The sequence below is a fragment of the Colossoma macropomum genome, unplaced genomic scaffold (assembly GCF_904425465.1).
Source record: "Colossoma macropomum unplaced genomic scaffold, Colossoma_macropomum, whole genome shotgun sequence".
Classification (NCBI taxonomy): domain Eukaryota; kingdom Metazoa; phylum Chordata; class Actinopteri; order Characiformes; family Serrasalmidae; genus Colossoma; species Colossoma macropomum.
In genome coordinates, this window is record NW_023494795.1 from 21632274 (window position 1) to 21654472 (window position 22199).

General features: G+C 39.0%; 1 protein-coding gene across 4 annotated transcripts in view; it reads right to left on the minus strand.

The window, feature by feature from the left end:
* Window positions 1–318: 318 nt before the first annotated feature.
* Window positions 319–22199, minus strand: part of otofa (otoferlin a) — a 125286-nt gene continuing 103405 nt past the window's right edge. For 2 of the 4 annotated variants that reach the window (XM_036581842.1, XM_036581840.1), the window contains 13 exons: window positions 21581–21723; window positions 21248–21385; window positions 20224–20361; window positions 18919–19046; window positions 18332–18502; window positions 18027–18187; window positions 17754–17896; window positions 14313–14401; window positions 13473–13571; window positions 9488–9729; window positions 8611–8789; window positions 8343–8443; window positions 319–982 (listed from right to left, as the gene is read on the minus strand). In XM_036581842.1, the coding sequence (XP_036437735.1) occupies window positions 796–982; window positions 8343–8443; window positions 8611–8789; window positions 9488–9729; window positions 13473–13571; window positions 14313–14401; window positions 17754–17896; window positions 18027–18187; window positions 18332–18502; window positions 18919–19046; window positions 20224–20361; window positions 21248–21385; window positions 21581–21723 (1919 nt within the window). In that variant the 3' untranslated portion in view covers window positions 319–795. Of the gene's footprint in view, window positions 983–1055; window positions 3170–8342; window positions 8444–8610; window positions 8790–9487; window positions 9730–13472; window positions 13572–14312; window positions 14402–17753; window positions 17897–18026; window positions 18188–18331; window positions 18503–18918; window positions 19047–20223; window positions 20362–21247; window positions 21386–21580; window positions 21724–22199 lie in introns of those variants that run through there. The other 2 variants (XM_036581844.1, XM_036581841.1) reach the window with 1 other exon arrangement.

A 22199-nucleotide genomic window follows, 5' to 3' on the forward strand; every position in this document is an offset into this window, starting at 1 on the left:
GCCCCTCTCATTTTTGAGCACCCCCAGCACCCCTACTTTCATTACAGATTCCCATAAAACAAAACAAAAACAAATCAGTAATTAATGCAACTGTGCAAAATTTCGAGGGAGGTTGTGCTTCAATTAGTTTCAATAAAGTCACCTCTTCTCTTGTAGGCATTTGTTAGCAAGAAACAAGTTACCCTTTTACAAAAGAATTGATAAAGCAGCAAAATGAGGTGTTCATAGTTCTTGCTAAATTCAAGCAGACCTTGCCACCAAAGGGCTCCACCCAGTGCATATTTGCTTACTTTGTATATTTTTTTTTCCATATTTTAGTAATGCTACATTAACACCTGAAAACTTGGAATACAGTAAAAAATGTGTAACAGTCATGTGCAAAAGTTTGAGTGCCCATGGTCAAATTACGTTTTGTTGATTTTCTTAGTAAAAATAAGTTAACACATCCTCTACAGGAAACATACTTCTGCACACTTTAATGCATTATTACTGTTTATTTGCTGAATTTAACATAAGGGGCAAGGGGGGGCATAAAGTGTGGCCTGTGTACAAGTTATGATACTTATATCCTTTTCTTATTTTTTCTAACTCAGCACATAAATAGAAATTGTGCACTTAATAGTGCACTGTTTGCTAAATTCAGCCCAGATCTAAAAGCCTAGATTTAAATTAGACTACATTGGTGGCTACAGCTAGAACAGTGCATTTTGACCCTAAACCACTTTAACAGCTTTAATAAACTTGCGTTTGACAAAGCCAGGAAAGGAGGGCAAATCTTACACACCAACACAACAGTTAACCAATAAAGTTTACGATCTTCTGACTGAGTGCAGAGGGAATGGAGAAGATGAGCAGACCCAGGAATATCAGCCCTGCGACAGTCAGAAGCAACACCACACACGCCAGCTTATACTGCCTCCACGCCATGATACACGCCGCTCGCGTTGGACTCAACAACCACGACAAGCTGGTGGTGGGACGGCTGTGGGGCGAAAGAGGACAGGGGGATTATGCACGCACCAATAGGCATCCACACAAAACAGCAGAAACACAAAAACAGCACTCAGGCAACTTTATTTCAACAAGATCATTTTATTCAATCTTCATACAGACAAAAATAAATTAATAAATACCTAAATGCTTCACACTGGTAAACAGCAATTATAAATACACCCTATATGATATAAATAAGTTAGATTTAGTGCAATCAGGTCAGTTATCAAATTTGATCAGTAAACACAATCACATGAAACACAAAGTTGTCCTGGCGAAAGAGCAAGCAGGTACAAAACTATGGTGCTATGCACAGCAAACAATGTAAACCAACAGCAAGGAGAAGAGGGAATAATATACAGCTGTGCTGGACTAAGACGATCATGCTGAAAAAAAGAAACCTTTCTCCTTCTGTCTCTGTCTCTCTCTGTCTCTCAACATTCATGATGAAATGTCATGGATTCAAAGTGCAATCGTCAAGGCAAACGCAACATCAAATTCTCATGTACATGAAAAGCTTGTTTTCAGCATTAGTTAATGATAGACAATTCGGTTTTAAGACATCGTTGCATGCTTACTGTTGTGCTATCAGCTGCATTCAAGTTTGTACATTTACAATAAAGACAGAATCTTAAGCAAGCCATACATATCCTTAAAGTGTGAATGATCTGTTTTGGACGCAGCCCTGAAGTTCAGCATATTTACTTCTAAAATGCTCCTGATTCGACTCATTGGTTAATTATTTAAGCAGGGGAATCACCACATCACCGCCCTTCAGAACTGGAACAGATTACCTCTGACTGGGCAATATAAACAGAGATGAAGGATTCAGGAATGTACGCTCTTAAAAATAAAGGTTCTCAAAAGCGTTAATAGGAGCCATGCTATAGATGAACAACCTTTGGTTTCTTAAGGAATGTTTCAATGTATTGTTCTTTAAAGAACCCATTTTTTGTACATGAGATATGAGTGAAGAACCAATTGGAAGTATGACCACCCTTCATTTATTCAACATCTTGTCAAAATGGCCATTAAGTGTACTTACTACCATTAAGTTGTTCATTTTTCAGCATTAAGAAAAGACTAAACTACAAAGATCCATCCTTAGAATGTGGAAAACATGTTTAACAGAAAATGGCATTCTTTTCAGGATACTTGCTTATAGAAATCTGCAGGGATATTTTTCTACCCCTCTAAAGTTTAGTCTTAGAGGTCGGTTGCATTTTCTGCCTAACGATCCAAGCAATCCCAAACACATGGAGTGATGTTTAGATATGAACTCTGTTATCTCTCTCTATTATTCTGAGAACACCAGCAGCTTCTTTATTGATTTCCTTTTTTTTTATTATTTTCTATTTTCTTTTCTCAGTTACAACTTCTTGACAGCTATACATCCTTTCAGACCCATAGTGCTGAGTTGTCTTCTCACAGTGGAAGGGTGGACAGAAACAGCTATGTTTTTTATATCTGAAGTAAGACTGGAGCTTGATTTTCTCCTCTCTCTCAAAGATGAAAGCTTTAAGTCTACCAGGTCTTGCATGGTTGTTAGGAGTCCCACTTTCTTTAAACTCCTTAATAATTTTTGAACTCCAGTTTTGGGAGTGCCTGTTTTTCATTTATTTCCCTTTGACTGTCCCCTTCTCATGCAAGTGGACCATCTTATATCTAACCTTTTCAGAAATATCTCCTGAAAATAAGTGTAGTTATTGGATGGAAGTTAATTGACTGAAAATTAAGTAAATGAAAGGTGGTCTGAGACCTTTGTACAGTATTGCACATCCAAGCTAAGAACCTTTATTTTTAAGAGTTTAAGATTTCGAAAAAAGCTTGGTGTGCAACAGTGCGAGTTAGTAGATCTTCTAAAAGGAGAATTCACAAAAGGCATCGAGCAGCATCAATGTGGAACAGTGAAGGAGAAGCTTTGTAGATGGACCACTCTGAGGTGGAGGGGGTGAATAAACGGCTCTTTTTCTTTCCAGTTCAATGCTGGCCTTCTCAGGCTCCCAGCAGCTTCTTGACCAGGTAGCCAGGCATGCTGTAGAGGAAGAGGCCCACCATGACCAGCAGCAGCAGGGCCAGGACAATCTTGATAATAAGCCATTTGTAGCGGTTGCACACCAGGTAGCGGATGGCCTTCAGGGGGCTCAGGAACCAGAGGAAGGTGGTGTCGGGTCGGCTGTGAGTAGGGATGGTGGAGTGAGGTGATGAGGTTACAGTGAGGGAGGTGATTAGGAAAGACGAAGAAGGGTGATGGGTAGCGGGGAAGGGAAGAGAGGAGAAGTAAAGCAAGTATTAGTATCATTAATAAAAAGCGGGATCATTCTAATTTCTTATTATAGTCTACTCTGCCAATTAGCCACACAGTAAGGATGTGTACAGATGGTGATGCTATCCCCTAACACATCTTCTGACATATTCTGGAGGAATACTCTGTTGTTTTTCAAGCTAATGTCAATTCGTTACATCTGTAGCATGTGGTCAGTTACCATGGGCAACTCTATTGATGTGTCTCCCTGTACAGAAATCCAACTCAAAACACATTTAAGTGCTGATTCACACTTAAGTGCTAATTCATTAAGATGCTGAATTATGGATTTTCTCTTATTTTTAATGTACAGGGAAGTTATTGTCGGTGGTAAATGAACATACATGCATAAAACTGAAATTAATAAATTGCTGGAGTATTATTTACCTAGGATGTAACACCAAAAAAGTAAAAAAAGATAAAACAAAAAACTAAAAGTGACAGTGAAAAATGCACATTTACACTTGTGGCTTTATACTTATACATATGAACAAAAAGTATTATTCATAAGCACGTAAAGTTCTCTTCCACTTTTCACCTGGTGTGATTATAAAATGCAACAAGTAGCAACCATCACAAAGGTGAAATATCTTCATAAAGTTCTCAGGGACAACGTTATCAAACAATACTCAAATGGAAAAATGCTGCAGAGCCCTAGCTAAGACCTAAAGCATCCCTGTCAGTACAACTGACAACTTTTCCACATTTGTAAGTGGAAAGTTTATGGAACCCACAACTAATCGTCCCTGGACAGCTGTGCCACGCAAGGTTTCAAAATGTGCTATCAGACTAATGATAAGAAAGATTAGAGGGAAGCCAGTAGCTGCAGGACAACTTGAAAGCAGCAGGAGCAACAGCTGTCACACAAACAATAATAAAAAATGAGATATGTGTCTAAAATTTGCCCACAACCATTTAGACCAGTGTTCACCAACTCTGGTCCTGGAAATCCACCTTCCTGCAAAGTCTAGTCCCAACCACAACCTGCCAAACCTGTTCTAGCTAAACAACCTCTTCCTAAGTCCCTGATTGGCTGGAGCAGATGCAATAGTGTTAAATAAAGGGCGTGGCAGCTTATTAGAAACAGGTTGGAACTAGACTCTGCAGGAAAGCAAATCAGACCTCTTTTGGAACAATGTATTCTAGTCAGATGAAAAAAAAATTGGAGCTTTTTAGCAATAAACAGTGCAGTATGAAGGTGGGAGCATCATGATATGGTGCTTCTTCTCTGCACACAGTTCTGAGGCATTACACATCATTAAAAGAGAACATGAATAGAGCCATGTACATATTAGAAGAGAACTTAAAGGGGAACCACCGATTTTGCAAAATTACTTAATCATTCAATGGTTTAGATGTAAACAAAATAATTTAGAGTAGTTTGGTGTGAAATACACCTTTCTAGAGAAATTTACCAAAATTGTTCACCACTGTAGTACTAGGAACAAGACGTCCTTATGTCTACACTACACATATCACTATTTTATGTGGAAGTGACTAGTGAACTTACACGTGTGTTCTAAGTTTTTACAAGTCACGCTGTTAATGGTACAATAGTGCTAAATTTGAAAAAATATGTTTTCTGTGGGTACTATTTTTCTTTACAACGCCCTGTATGTACCTCTCTGCCCTGCACACGCTTTGTGTTGTAGGCGGCACTGCGTCGCACAGTCAGCAAAACTCAGAGCTTATGTGAGCAACATTATTCCTCAGAGGGGCTGCGATAGATCACAGTTGCACTTTGCTGGATTATTGTTCAGATTGGTGGTGAACTGCTGTACCAAGATGCAAAAACAAATGGAGAAAAAAAAACTGTACAGTGCGTTTTTTCAGTTGCCATTACAAGTACCAGAAATCTTGAAGTTGTGGCTAATTGTTTTGAAGCTACACACAAAGAGTCAAACAACTCTAAGCTGCTGCTAGCATTAGCTGTGCTGAACGGCTGTAGCAACAGGCTAGTAACAACAAAAGTGTGTTGGCCTGCGCGCATTGACCTCAGCTGAGAAAGCGATTTTAAGAGAAAACACAGAAGTAATCCTGGAGTAAAAGTTTATCTGAAAGATTTTGTTTACATCTAAACCATTCAATGATTAAGTAATTTTGCAAAATCAGTGGAGTTCCCCTTTAATCTCATGACTGAAGATAGATGTTTCAACAAGACAAGAACCCCAGACATAAAAATTGAAGGCAATTTGCCAAGAGGAAGGGGCAAAAATTGAACCATGATGCTGCAAAAAGTTAATGACTTCCTCCTTGTCGATGCCTCAAAACTGTAATTGCCAACAACAGCTTCACAACAAAGCATTGTTATTAATTTGTGGTGTCTGAATATTTTTCTCTGTCAGTTTTGTTTAATATATATACATTTGTTCTTATAATTACATACTTTTATGTTCATATTTATAAATACATAGTCAAGTGGGTATGATGTGGAATTACATAAAAAAACAAAAACAAAAGTGTCTAAAAACTTGCCTGGATATCCTACACAGTAAAATTTAATGAACTTAAAAATCATATAAATATCAGATAAATGTTAAGATGATATGCAGGTACACAGTGATAAAGAGGGTGACAAAGGATGCCCGAATGGTTCCAGGTAAGACTGAGATACTGAGATACTGAGATACTCAGAGCAACACTCAATGAACTGCACTCCCCATTTCCTACCATACGGCACCATTTAAACACAATGTAGTCTGATTTAAAGCAACACATAGGCAGTGGTTAAATGTTGCTCTGATTACAAAGAGTGAAAGAGTGAAAGAAAGAGTGATAGGAGACAGAGGGGGGAATGAGAGAGGGCTACCGGTGGTCTTCCCCTCTCTCCTTATGCCCCCAGCAGCTTCTTGACCAGGTATCCGGGGATGGAGTACAGAAAGAGACCAAGGAGCAGGAGGAGCAACAGCAGCGCCAGGGTCTTCAGGATCAGCCAGCGGTAGTTGTGCCAAATGAAGTATCGTATGGACTTCAGGGGGTTCAAGAACCACATGAGACTGGTGTCCGGACGACTTTATTTTGCAGAACGGGAATGTGTTTGGGAATGGAGGAGATGAGCAGGTAAAAGAAGGTGGAGGGAGGGTACAGGCACACAGAGGAAGGAAGGTAATGATGAAGGAGAATGGGAGTGTTAGAAAGAGGAAAAGTTAACAGGATACCAGGAGGGGCATCTATGCTCTATCATCATCTGATCTGTGCAGGTAACTTGAGAATAGTCGTTTAGGCAAAATTTATAATTTAGACAATTTTCCTCTTAGTTCAAGTGTAGTTGATCAGCCAAGACTTGATTAATGTCCAAGATCTGCTTCTTTAGTTTTGCACTGGAGCTACGAGGCTAATTACCAACAAGTAATAGAAGCTTATTAATTAAGTTCAGATTAAGTAACCCTTTTTAGTCCCACAATGGGGAAATTTCACCTCCGCAATCTAACCCATCTGCACAGTGAAACACCACATACACACTAGTGAAGACACACAGCCCTATCCGCAGAGCCCGGGGAGCAGTTGGGGGTTAGGTGCCTTACTCAAGGGCACCTCAGTCATGTACTCGAACCGGCAACCTTCCGGTCTCAAGGCTGGTTCCCTAACCCCCATTATGCTAATTATGTAAGCTAATTAGCAAGTGTATGATAACGTTTGCACAATGCTAACTGCCTTTCTTTACTTCTTAGCTACATTAGCCTTGTAGCTCATATGCAAAACTAAAACAGCAAAATGTAAGCATCAAAACACTGAACATGTCTGATCAATTACATTTGAGGTAAGAGGAAAGGGAAAACCTGAGTGAACTATTTCTTTAAATAAAGGTGAATTTTACAACACTTCTGCATAATTAAATGGTAAAAATGTAAAAGTCATTCAGGGGGGTTTGATGTGAAATGCTCTGTTCTAGAGAAACTGAGTCAGGATTGCTCACAGTGTTGGTGACAGAAACTTGACATCTGAAGAGTTTAATGCTATAAAATATTTAAAGTTAACACATCCTCTACAGAGAACAAACGTCTGCACATTTTAACACACAATTACTGTTTATTTGATGGATTTAACATATTGGACAAATAATAAAGCATACAATGTTAAATTTGTTTCTGTAAACAGTGTGCTTGTTTGTTGTTATTTTCACTTAGACATTCAACAAAAGATAATTTGGGGTGTCAAAACTTTTGCAAACCACTTTAGCTCATCTGAAGTTATTTATAAAGGACATTGTTTTACAGTAATTTTGAGATAAGGTTTTGACACATGCAGGCACTGTAAAAACCAGTATCCAAATAGTGTCCAAAGAAAGCTTTGTTTTTTTAATTTACTGCTAATTTACCATTATTAACATTACATATAAAACCTTTTGCATGTCATTTTGGATAGTAAATGAAATGGCTATATTGGCTATATTTGTGTTGTATACATCATGACTCCTGGTTCCTATCACCACCACTGTAAAGGATTAGAGTCAGTACACTGTTAGAAATAAAGGTTCTGTGCAGGTACATTTTTCATCCATCACGGTACAAACAATGTAAATGTTCCCTCAAAGGTACAACAGTGGTTTCATGGTCCAACTGTGTAACTTTTTCCCAGGTAAAAAGTATGTATTTATACCTTTCCATAACCTAATGTTTTAAAGCAGAACAATAAAATAAAAACCCTGGAGACGAGATGGGGTGTGTGGAGTCAATACAATTTAGAAAATATAATTTCAGTGGATTATGGTACATTTATGTTCCCTGACTAAAGGCACTGAGATGTACCCTTGAGGAAACCACCCCAGTGACAAGAGGGGTACTGCCCCAGTGACAGTTTAGTACCTTTTTTCTGAGAGTGTATGTTTTTATTTCACATCAAACCACTCTGAATGACTGCTTTCACAAATCTGTGGAAGTCCTCTTTATCTACACAAAACACTATAAAGTCTCAATCATATTAATGGAATTTTGTCATGATAAGAATGGGGAATGTGAGCACACATCTGCATGTTTGCTCATTAAATACTGTTTCTAAGATTTGTTCTAAGCGCGTTTAGGTGTGTATACAGTCATTTTCTTACTTTGGTTTCTCCAGTGGGTCTGGCTCCTTCCTTCCAAGGCCGACGGGATTTTTCTCTGCCTCCTCTGCTGTCAATAGATGGAGCTCTGCCTCCACTTTGCCCTGCGAGGACAATTATCACTAATGAAAGGAACAATCACTGGGGACGGTACTACATCATTGTACAAGCAGCCACTCCTGAAATGAAGGTTTCCAGAGCTTTCATATGCAAAGAAAGTATTTTTGAAAGCAATTTTTTTTACACAAGATGACAGGCAGTCATGTCTCACCGTAAGCTCTAGCTCATCATTCTCGTCTCGCGCTACAAAAGGCCACCAGCCCTTCACTCTTTTCTGTTTGAAGATTGAGATGGTCGGCAGTTCCTGCTCATTAAGCACCATGTCAATGGAGCACTGCTTCGCTGTTTTCGCTCCTCGAGGGAAACGGTTCAAATCCAGCTCAATTGCACCTGAGGGGAACCATTGATGCTTAAATGCTGGAAAAGGCTGACCTTTAGCACAGTTCTGTAGCTGGAAGCCGCACAAATCTAGAAGCAGCACCAAATCCTAACAGGACTTTCAAATTCCTACAATAACAACACATTTCAGACTACACAGTTCATCACAATGTTCTAAAACGACACTCACTGGGTGAACCACTATTACACTACCTATTTCCCCAGTTAAGTCTACATGTCTTTAGAACTTTAGGTCCTTCAATCAATGAATCATGAGAAAGCTCATAGGAACATACACAGAAAAAAAATGACTTTATTCAAATTTGTATAATCATTTCCATGTGATATCATGTGAATATATGATATTTGCTTGCTTTTGGCAATAAAAAGTATTGATGCGTTAACATATTTTACTCACATGGAAATGATTTTCAAATGTGAATTAACTTAATTCAGTGCAATATTTTTTTTTTCAGTGTATATTTTCATGAGCTTTCTCATGATTCATTCATTGAAGGACCTAAAGTTCTAAAGATATGTGGGCTTAACTGGGCAAATTGTTAGGGTAATAGTGGTGCACCCAGTGAGTGATGAACTGTGTAGTCTAAAATGTGTTGTAATTGTAGGAATTTAAAGTCCGGTTAGGATTTGGTGCCACTGCTAGATTTGTACACAGTGATGTACACATTTAAATGAAGGTCTCATCATACCCAAGAAGTCATCAGCAGAGAAGTGGTCAGCATCCCACACTTGCAAGGTGAGGCGGGCAGGGATCTTGTACTCAGTCTCATCCCAGGAGAACAAAGACTCTTTCTTGGAGATCACAATTTTCTCCTCCGCCATTAGATAGTCGAAGGGGAACACAAAGCGCCAGTTGAAGTTTCCTTCTCCGGTCAGAGAGTGGTAGTGCACGTCTGTGTCCTGCTTATCTTCCTGTTGTCCTTTCAGCCAGCTGGGCAGGGAGGCCATTGTCAGTAAACACCACCCATATTACTTTGAGACAGTTATGCTGGGATGATTCAAGTCAATTTACAAGCATGAAACACTTGTGAAACTCTTGCTCTTCCATCATTTGGATATTCAAGAACCAATTTAAGATCTTTTTGGGCCAACTCGAGCAGCAGGCCAGTTTACTTCTTTCAAATTATTCACTTTATTTACTTTCTGTTCAGCAACAAATTTAGTATTACATATTCAATATGGTCTTGTGCTTCATGCTTGCACATAATGTAAATAATGTAATTAAACACATGCTCATCCTCCAACAGGACTGGAAGTGAATATAGTGAATGAATAAAGAGAGCTGCTAAACGTGTTACTTATTAGAAAGGAACAAAATAGAAACATATTGTAAAATGTTAAAAAGATTAAAAAATCAATGTATCAGTTGTACAACTTTCAGCAGACACACTAAGAGTAAACCAACCGTATTTCTGTCCCAAAAAAGAAATCATAGTAAATCAATTCCTATGTTTTTAATATATGAAATGTACTCTGCCTATTATATTTAATATCAATGTAAAATGGGAGCTTTTTCTGGAAATAAAAACATATATTCACAAAAATATCAATATGTAGAAACCAGAATAATTGCTTACTTATTACAGTTATGGTAGTACAGTTATAAAACTGCTAGAGGTTACGATTGACCAAAGTGTCAATACAGTTATTAGCAATGCCTACATTGGAAAAAATGAACAGATATGACTAATCTAAGCAGTATCCTGTGGTCTTTCTTACTGGATGTCTCTAAAATCCCACCCTCAGCTATAGACGCTGCCAATTCAATGATCAACAAAGATCATGATTCACCATATTAGCATAGCACATTTAAATCACACGGTAATTTAATCATTCTTTCATGACTTGGATGAGTAATGTACTTGACAGTCTTTCATGGTAGCCACTGAGCATCTGTTCCTTGAGAGATGCAATAACCTCAAAGAAAACATCTTACGGAACACCTGAAAACACTTAAACTGGCATCTAATCCATTATACTGGATTCTCTTAAATCGAGAAGTGTAGGGCTAAGTTGTGCATCTGAAGATCTGATTAGCTAGCGCTAGCCATACAGCGGTCACTTTATTAGAAACACCTACTTGGTTGCCTCACCTTGATAGTGTACAGTTAGATACTGTAGCCCATCTGTTAATGCGCAGTTTGCGTTAATCTTCCTCCGTGGTCAGTTTCTGACCACAGAACCACTCTCAGCTTGACAGTTTTGGGTGATGGCCAAAACGCCAGCAATGATGCATCAAACGATCTACCGACCACAGAGTACGATCTAGAGCAGGGCTGCTCAATTCTGGTCCTGGAGATCTAATACTCTGGAGAGTTAAGATCCAACACACCTGGCTCTAATATTCAGTTGCTCCTGAGAGTCTGTCACCTGGATCAGGTGTGTTAGATCAGGGGTGGAGCTATACTCTGCAGGGTGGTAGATCTCCAAGACCAGGGTTGGGCACCCTTGATCTACAGAAACCACAGAGGACCACAGAGGAGGACTGCATGTTGAGAATGGTCCACCGCCCATACAATGTTTGGCATGTTAAAATAAAAGGTAGGCATTTCTAACAAAGTAGATGGAGTATTAGCGCCTTTCAGGGCAGAGGAAAGTCGAGTAGATCCATGTACTTGACAAAGGCATGATGAACTAGCCAATAAAAATACTACGAGCATCAACTTAGCTCCACAGAAATCCTGACACTGATAAGCAAGCAGCAGTGCATCAAACAGAGAAGCAGGCCGAACACTACCTGTCAAAAGTTTGAGAACACCTAGCTTTTCAAAACGTTTTTAATACATGAGATTTTTTTTTGTCAGGTTGCAATAACTTTACATATGAGATGTAATAAGATAAATATTAGTAATCAGATTTATTTACAAGAAAATGAATATTGGGACAATAACTAAAAAATATCAAATTTAATTATATCTGTATCAAAAAGGCTCCCATAGCAGCTACATCTGCTCCATACAATTAAAGAGGAACTCCATTGTTTTAAAGCAAAACAAAGTCATTCAGAGTGGTCTGAGTGGCTTCATAGTAGTGGTGACACTACTCAGATGTCAAAGTATTTAACCCCTTAAATGGCCAGGGCCCACCAGCAGGCCCAAAGTTTTAGTATACACTTCTATAACCTAAGAATAGCTTAGCCAGTTTGCATTAAAGTCCCTGAAGTTACTGAAATATAAGACTTAGTATGTAATAATTGTGAATGTGATTTTAAGGGGTTAATGCACCTAAAAGCACCCCACAGAAAGGTAATACACTGTTTTATGAATGTTTTATGAAAAAACCAAAAATATTTTCATGGCACAGAGATACATGCAGAGCATTGTGAGGCAAAATTGTTCTTAAATAAAACAGGCTTTTAAAAAAAGAAAATGTATCACTTTTTCCATTATAATCATAACCTATAAAACACACCTGTGGTTTTGCTGGTTGTTTTAGATAGTAAATAAAATGTCTATATTTGTGTTGTAGACATGGTGACCACTGGTTCCTATCACCTCCACTATACAGAAATCAGAGTCAGTAAGTTTCTCTACTATGAACCACTTCAAAACACTTTGTATGACTTACATCTCAATTTAATAATGCGGGATTCAGTAGAGTTTCCCTCTAGCTTCATTTGAACACTCTCCAATACTTGGAAAACATGGAGTGTTTGCATGAAGCAAGTGTGTGTAGCAGTTACAGCTCCTTTACTTTTTTTAGTTACTGTCACAAATAATTACACGTGATGTCATTTTGCTTAAAGCAATCTTGGTTAGTCTTTCATATGCTACATTACTGCAAACTGATTTTTTTTTACTTTTTTTGTTTTTTGAAAACATACATGCAGGTCTCTCTAAACCTTTGAGGGTGAAGTTTATGGGAGGGCCTTATATGAGTGCGCTAATGCGGTAACTGCACTGCAGACAATGTCAGGTTCGTAGAAAATTGTGCAGTTTACTATTTGGTGGAGCATATTAAAAATGTTTACAGACTTGCTAGGAATGAATGCAGCTTATGCAGTTGTTGCCATGCAATCATGTTTTATGCTGTCATGCACTATTAGAGGAATATCCCCCAAATCTCAAAGCATCCTGAGTAGTGCTTGAGAGTTTTAATGAGATACCAAGACCATATCATTTAATCAAATATCCTAAGGGTAGAATTAATATGCAATTGTCTACTACTTAATCAGTCGAAGCCTTAGACTTTAATATTTACTATTCATTATTCCTTCATTATTAAACAGAATGTTTTAGAAGCTGTTTAAATGCTATGGTCCTGGAAGGCTGAGGTATTTAATTTGCAGTGACTGGAAGAGGGTGCGGGTGGGGGGTGTCTGGAATAAATTCCGTGCTTTTTTAGTGTGGCCTAGAGGTGGAAGGTGGGCAGAAGAGTCGAGCCATGCGATGGAATCGTCTTTACCCCCTGACATAGATGTCAGACATCTTCTCTCCTGTCATGAAAGCATCGTCTTCTAGAACTACGTCATCAGTGTTCCAAATAATAACACGAAGCTCAAAGCTAGACAGCACAGCAATAACGCAGGGGTGGGGGGACAGACAACATAAAAAAAACAAGACCAAACAAAACATACAGACAAAAGAAAAAACAACAGGAAAGGAAACAAACAAAACAAAAATAAATGATTAACAAGACCAACCACACGTCTGTCACACACCTGCCCATACCTACCCCCTGACAAAAATGTCACTGGATTTTTCCCCTGTGAAGTAATCATCGTCTTCCAGAATTACCTCGTCAGTATTCCATATAATCACCCTGAGCTCATATCTGGTGAGGTGGTGGAGGGAAGGGGAAGAAGGGGGGAACATGTGGTCATCTCATGAGCCTCTCTGACTAAACTATAACAGTTTTAAACAAAGTGATGCATTAGAACGAGAGAAAGAGAGAGAGAGAGTGAGAGTGTGAGAGATAGAGAGAGAGAGAGAGGGAGAGAGAGAGCTCGTGAAAAAGAATAAGAGATGAGTATTTCTGGAGTCCTCTTGGGAGAAACATATCAGAAAAAATATCTAAATATTTAACACTGAAACAACCCTACGACAGATGCAAAATAGTGCTATATAAATAATGGACGACTTCTTAAAGTGATGGTTCAGTATTTTGACAGAAGTACACTGCAAAAGGTTGCTACAACTGTTTTAGCCGTGCAACATACATTAGTCCAATTTTATAGATTACAGTATGTCATACATGCCTGAAACCATATAAACAAATCTAAAACTAAGACCTAACTAGGAGTGTGACAATTTAGGCATGTGGTTTTCAGGAGGCAAAGTGCTGTGGGATATGCTACATTAGCCTCGTAGCTCCAGTGCAAAAAGTATAGAGGCAAACATCAGACTCTAAATAAGTCTTGGCTGATCAACTACATTTGGTGTAGGGCTAAAATGGTTTTAATTTGATTTTTCACTGAACTATCGCTTTAAGGGGTGAATTAGTAATTCATAGTGTGACCCCTATATTATTGTAAGACATCAGGGACTCCAGTTGTGTGAACAGGGTAACACGCACTTCTTTGGTTTGCGTGGGGATATGTCTATGGCAGGTCCTGGTGCAGGTCCATCCATCGGGAACATGTCCACCCACATCTCAATTCGACCCTGTAAAGTTTGGACAGGCCAAAGTTGAACAGTATGGAATAATCATAGTCCAAAAAAACTTGTCTCCAAAATGGCAGCTTTACAGGAGAAGGCAAAAATGTTCTTAACTTTTAATGTTGGTTAATGTAAAGAGATTTTATTCCAAGTAATTTTGGAGCATTTCTATTGGTCGATTCATCATGAAATTTTCACAGTTTAAAGGGCAGTTGCTGTACTTAAATGATGTAGAAAAATAAAAATATTTTTTTTTTGCATGAACAAACAGTAGCACAATGATGATATAATAAATTTATAAATAATGAGAAACTTATACTGGCTTTAATTTGTGTGAGCGATCACACTTTATGGGGCGTTGGCAATGGCAATTTATAAACTTTCTGAAGTGCGCTTCTTTTCATTGTTGTTTATGGAGGAATGTGCAGGATGACTGGAAAGTACTCCTTTAACCTTTGTGTTTTTAAAAATGCTTACTTTTGTGCCGAGAACCCACACAAAAGTGCCATATCTCGTCCACAGCTGACCAATCAATAGAAAGGCCTTTATGATATTCAATTAAAGATGTATTTGTACAGTACTTTTTACAACAGCCGTTCAAATCTGGGTTCAAGCCCAAACAGACAGTGGCAAGGAAAAAGTCCCTAGCAGCAACAGGAAGAAACCCTGAGAGCAACCAAGACTTAAAGGCGGAAGCCATCCTTCTCTGGTCAACACCAGATCTCCGCTCTCCTCAACCCTCCCCCTCCCCCTCCACCCTCTTCTCTCACTCCTGAGGATTCTGTCACTTTCTTTGAGGAGAAGCTTGATAGAATCTGCCAGTCTTTTCCCTCTGATCCCACTCCTTCCACTAGACCTCCTCCTCTCGTTCTCAATCCCTTGATCTGTTTTTCTTCTCTTTCCACAGATGCTGTCCTTCAACTGATCAAATCCAGTAACCCAACCACCTGCCCACTGGATCCCATCCCATCTGTATTCTTCCAGTCAATCTCCAAGGACCTACTGCCCTTCATCACTTTTCTCATCAGGTGAAGTTCCATCAACTTTCAAAACTGCAAGAGTACTTCCCATCCCCAGGGAGCCCACGCTTGACAGCTCTGATGTTAACAACTACAGACCGGTATCACTCCTTTCCTTCCTTTCAAAAATTCTTGAACGTACAGTCTATAATCAACTGTCTCTCTTTCTCACATAGAACCAGCTCCAGGACCCCAACCAGTCTGGCTTCAAACCAGCACACTCAACAGAAACTGCTCTTATAGCAGTGACTGAGAAGCTCCAGTCAGCAAGATCAGCCAAACTGTCATCTGTCCTGATTCTTCTTGACCTCTCAGCAGCTTTTGACACGGTCAACCATACAATCCTTCTGGACGTCCTCACCAACCTCGGAATCACTGGCTATGCGTGGAAGTGGTTCAAGTCCTATCTGGAGGATCGCTCTTATCAGGTAACATGGAGAGGGTCCACATCCTCTCCATGCAGGCTCTCCACTGGTGTCCCACAAGGCTTGGTGCTGGGTCCTCTTCTCTTTTCTCTTTACACTAGCTCTTGGTGATGTAATATCATCTCATGGCTTCTCTTATCACTGTTATGCTGATGACACTCAACTAATGCTTTCTTTCTCACCCTCTGACACACAGGTTTCCAGTCGCATCTCAGCATGTTTGTCTGACATCTCTTCATGGATGGCAGCTCACCACCTGAAGCTCAATCCTAGCAAGACTGAGCTGCTATTCATTCCTGCAACTACAGGTCCTCAACATGAAGAAGAAGTCAAGAAGTCTTGGTGTGATTTTGGATGGCCAGTTATCGGTCTCGACTCACATCGTGAACCTAACTCGGTCATGCAGATTTCTCCTGTACAACATCCGGAGGATCCGACCCTTTCTCACTCGAGAGGCCACCCAGGTGCTGGTGCAGTCCTTTGTCATCTCAAGGCTTGACTACTGCAACTCGCTCTTGGCTGGTCTTCCCATGCAGGCCATCAAGCCTCTGCAACTCATCCAGAATGCAGCAGCACGGCTCATCTTCAATCTCCCCAAGTTCAGCCACGTCACCCCACTGCTGCACTCCCTTCACTGGCTTCCTGTAGCTGCACGCATCAGATTTAAAACCCTAATGCTTGCCTACAAAGCCAAAAATGGACCAGCCCCTACCTACTTGATGGCAAAGGTGAAATCTCAAACTGTACCACGAGCCCTTTGAGCTTCGAGTACAACTCGGCTTGACCCGCCATCCTTCAAGGCGCGCGGAAGACAAGCATCTAGACTGTTCTCTGTACTGGCACCCAGGTGGTGGAACGAACTCCCACTGGCTGTCCGTACAGCAGAGTCTCTCGCTGTCTTCAAACGCAGACTGAGGACACACCTGTTTATTCAGCACTTAAATGAGCACTGAATTAAGTATTGATTGTAATGTATTGTACTGCACTTATTGAAATGTATTGTATTGTATTGCACTGCGCTGTGTTTAACTCTATTCCTTTTTCTCTGGGTATCAACAGCGACTTTTTGTTTCTAGCAGTATCTGAGCTCAGGACTAGCTTTCTCTCTAACCTATTGGTAACTAGCAAAGGTACTTTCTGTAGTCAGTTTTTATTGGTCAATCTAAATACTTCTGTCAAATGACAGGTTCATTTCTTTTATTCATTCCATACTCACTATTGTATATTAATTGTCAAATCTTTATTGTGTATTCATATTGATTTTTTTGTGCTAATGTTTTGCATTTACATTTACAGCATTTAGCAGACGCTCTTATCCAGAGGGACTTACAAGAAGTGCTTTGTCTATCTACAGTTAGAGGCCTATCATGATAACAGATGAGACATAGATCTATGAAAACCAGTGACCACTGCTAGAAGCAAAGTGAAAATGAAAATGAAATCTTTGATTAATGATTTCTCTATTCACCAACATGGAGGAAAAGCTAGTTTTTGAACACCTAATGCTGTTCAACCCTCACCACAAAGATGAAATTTGAACATGAAAAAAAGATTTCTGTTTATTATATATGTCAGGTTTGAAATCTTTTGTCTCTCATTACGGTTGTTTACCTTCTTTCTAATTGCTGTTATGTTTACCTACTTATTAATCGAATCAGTGTCCTACTTCTTTTTAAGCACAAGATTTGGCATTTCTTGCATTCAGAAAGGTGCCATCCGTATGCTTCCCAGTGAGGTTATGATTATGACTGATTTTCTAGTCTCTAATACCTGTAATTTTGGAAAACAAACAGTAGCACACTGATTTGGTCTGTTCCTAATCTAATCTTTATTAGACGTTTGTGTAATATGTTGCAAAATGTTCACATTTCATTGATTTGGGGTTGTATAAACAGTAGAGTGATATTACTGCACCTGCTCTATTCCTGGTTTATCTGGATTGAGGAGTGGTCTGGTCTCTACGTGTTCTGGGACAAGTTTGCAGCCCACTCGGGGAATCTCCTCCCAGTGTTTCAGCACAGTAAGAGCCAAATGTTCTTCTGTTTGCTTCTTTAGACCTGCAGACATACATCACCAGTTAGACATTCATGCTTTCAGGGCTGTATCAAGGTCCTGTTGAGAACATGCTGAGACATGTAGTTGTAAACAAATAAACTAGGACTGCCAGAAATCCCTTACATGACTCACCATTTTCGTCCTCGATTTCTGTTGGCCCCAGAAAGATGCGGTTTGAAACTTTGACTTTTCCACCTGGGCTATAATGCGGCCCGTCCAGCTTACCCTCCTTACACAACTTTGCAAGGAGCTGAGTGGGCTTCTGGGGGTCTCGCCACACGTTGTACCCATGGCTGTGTGCATAGGACAAACGTCAAACACTATTGAGACACTGTTCACAACTGCTGAAACTGTTGCTTACAGAGCAAGAAATGTGTTGATGGGCTAAAGATGCATGGTGGAATTATAGCAGACAGTTTAGAAGAGGAAATACTCACAGAGAGTAGTTGGATGCGATGCCGCAGGTGGCTCTATGTTTGCTGTAGTAACGGTTCTCCAGATCAATCTTGGTCTCTCCGATCAGGTCATCAGTGCCAACTAAATCCCAGTCATATACTGAGACTGTCAGCATAGACTCCATTGGGAATGTGGCCTCTATGTCAAATGATCTATAAAAGAGTAAGCCATGTTTAATTAGAGAAAAATAAAAACCTAATAAAAACAACCAATAGCAAAGAACAACTTTTTTACAGTAAAAATGTTTCTTCCAAGCCTCACCAACACTACATCCTCAGTCTGCTGTAAACAGAATCAAGGACTTCCCAGTTCTTTAGGCTCATTATGTTAGCATAGTGTCATTGCAGTCATTTTGTTTACATTTATCTGCTACATCTCTACTATTTGGCGTGATTAACAGCTTTTATGCATGAAAAAAAAGACAAAGCACAGACTACAACTCTGCTATATCCACCATTTCCTCAATCTTCTACCCTTGCTATTACCACAACTGATAACCTGATACTACTGATACTGCTATTCTTTTGTTATCAGATGTGAAAGCAGTGTTAAACACTTTCACACATACTTCCCAAAGACAGGATTCAGCTGCTTAGATATGTAGTTCTCCTTGTCCTTAATCTCTGACTTTCCCAGCTTAATAACAATGTAGGGGTCAGCTTTCCCGTTTATGTCTGCAGGGTGGAGGTCTGTTGCCTGAAAAAAACAAAACAATTCCAGCTCAGCATTTACTATGTTGTGTAGGGCTGTCGTGATTACTCAGAGTGTGAAAAACAGTCAAACTGCCATTAAGTACAATACATTTTTCAGTGCCAGCAAACAGCAAAATACTCATGTGCACAAAACAATGGACCAAGCCCAAAATATTTTTTTAATTACTCTTTATTTCTGTTAAAGGTTGTCTGCAAGTTTGTCTGCAACATCTAAAGAAATTAAAGCAAAACAATAAACTATACTAAGTTATTTTGATCTATTTGTTTAATGATTTGGTTTTAAGACCATTAAAAGCTTATTGGCCCATTTTTTTCGAGTGTATATTTAACAGAAAATTGCACAGAAGCCTCATGAATATAATATTATTTTTTTCAGTATTCGGTGTGTCCACCCTTTGCCTTTGTGACAGCTTCTATTCTTTTTTTCAGGAGATTTGATTTTTTTCATTACTTGATTTTCAAAGGAATCTGCAGGGAATTTTTCCACATCTCCAAAGTTCAGTCTCAGAAAACCAGCAGCTGATCTGCAAATTTTCTACTTTTTTGTTTATTTCCTTTTCCCAGAAATGGCTTCTTGACAGCTACACATCCTCTCAGACCCATAGTGTTAAGCTGTCTTCTCGCAGTAAAAGGATGCACAGAAACACCTTTCCAGATTTGAAGTAAGAGTGGAGCTTGATTTTTTTCCTCTCTCTCAAAGATGAAGCCAAATGCTGTTTGCTGATGCAACCATATAAAATTGGATTATTTAATAACCAATCGCCTCAGAAATATTTCCTGAAAAATTAATTACTCATGCTTCATGGTGAATCAGGAACCTAACTAATACTTAACTAAATGAATGAAGGGTGGTCTCCAACATTTGCACACTACAGTAGTATTTTTGCTTTTTTAATGACATCCTTTAAAGATCTCCATGTTTATCTTTTCAAAATAAATTACTTTGTAATCTCTGAAAGTCTATGCAGATTTGTTACTGTTCACTTAAATCCAGTATTATATATTGGTCCATTGTTCCTTAAAATATAGGTATTTGATTATGACTAGAAACAATAGTGATGGTGGAAACAAAGGTGAAGTGGAGGCGTAAGCAGTAAGTAAAAATGTTGGGGTTCTAAGTACATAAAAGACTCAGAGATCAAGGATGAGCACTGACTTACCCTGATAACGTAAACCCTCACAAGCACATTGATGGGATCATTGTGTGGGATGCTCTGAAACATGCCCATATTAGGATCGAATCCTGCTTCTCTGGTGATCTCATCGGACAGAGGCAGCTTGTACATGCACAGCGAGCCCTAGGTTAAAGGTCACACAAAGAGGTCAGTAACAGAACACAAATGAAGCACTTCACCAGAATGAGAATGTCTACTTAATCCCGTGTTTATGACTTGAATTTTTTAAAAAACTGCCAGTCAAAAGCCTGGAAATACATTGCCTTTCAATTTTTTTATTTAACTGATCATATTTTCCTCAGCAGCTTACAACATTTTAAAATGTTAAAGGCTTATTTTGTTTATTTTGATAAAATCATAATCACACAGAAACATAAGTGCTACTATATGAAGAATATCAATGCTCACAAATCACACAGCAAAAATGATATTTTGGCAAATTAAATAATCTTACATGTAGACAATATGTTAAAAGATTGCTTTTTGAATGAAGCATAAAGAGCACAGCCAATCAGAACAGAGGTGATCTGTCCAATGAAAAACAAAATTGTATCTCCATTTTTTGCAAATTTATACCTTTTTGCATCATGTGGGCTTAGTAGCTGTCATTTACATTGTGTGAAAATTTCACGATGATTGGACCAATAGAAATGCTCCAAAATTGCTTAGAATAAAAGCTCTTTCCATTAACTTACATTTAAAGGTAAGAGTGTTTTTGCCCTCTCCTGTGAAATTACTATTTTGGAGATACTTGTTTTTCTTTGGACAGCGACGATATACTCAGGTTAAAGGCACAGTGACAAAAGCAGACTGGCTGGAAAATGGTTATGTACGAAAGCACTCTGACTGTTTATGGTACACAGATCCACACAAATGTCTTACGTGGACTTCAGGTGGAAAACAATTAAAGATATGAAGCCTTTAAAGTAGCAGTGATAAAGATTCAGAGTAGGGCAATAGCCAAACTTATCATAAGCCAGAGTACTGCTGATATTAGTAAGCGTCATACTTTGAATCGGCCGACAATCCTGTCATCATCCACCATGTTGTGGTCATCGTCATCTATAGCCTTCCCTCTGTATAGGTTGAAGGTGTGAAGCCAGTCCTCAAAATGATCAAACTCACTCTCCAACTCCTTATTGTATACCTGAGACCAAACAGCTCAATTTGAAATGTGGCTATATATATATACATATATATATATATATATATATATATATATATATATATATATATGTAACATAATCAGACGAAATATAAAAATAACGAATTAATGCTTTGTGCAAGAAACTACCCCCCCGCTAAGTGGGCGTACTTCCAGAGAATATGAAGAAACACTGACCATAAGCTCATCCACTCTGGGTTTGGGCACTTTTTTCTCTGTCCCATCACTGCCATGGTTCTTTTTCTTGTCCTTGGAGTTCTTGGACTTTGTCTTCTCTTTGGGCTTGGTCCCTTTCACATGAGAGTCATCACCTTTGATTTCTGAGGTTAGGGTTGTGGTGGGGGTGGAGTAGGTGGGAATGGAAGAGATGGGCGGACACAACACTGGACATGTCATTGACCATCTAACACAAAGACATTTCTAAGCCATGAGAGTTAAAGGACTGATTTGGTGATCTAATTTATACACTTTTCCACTTACTCCAGATGTAGTCAATCAGCCAAGACATGTTTGATGTCCAAATTTGACTTCTTTATGAGGCTAATGCTGCTAACAAACACTAGACAGCAACAGCTGACCAGATCTTTACTGTAAACACATACCCCATACTTCTTTCAACCAGTTCAAAGAGCATTCATTCATTCATTTATTAGGGTGGAACAAACCTGTGTATGTGGTTTAGGTCACAGTATGACTTACTATGAACTATAAAAATCAGCTGTATGGTTTTGTTCATTTTTTTAGCCCATAGCAAGTCATACAGGGTCATGAACCATCAACAAATCTGAGCAACCTG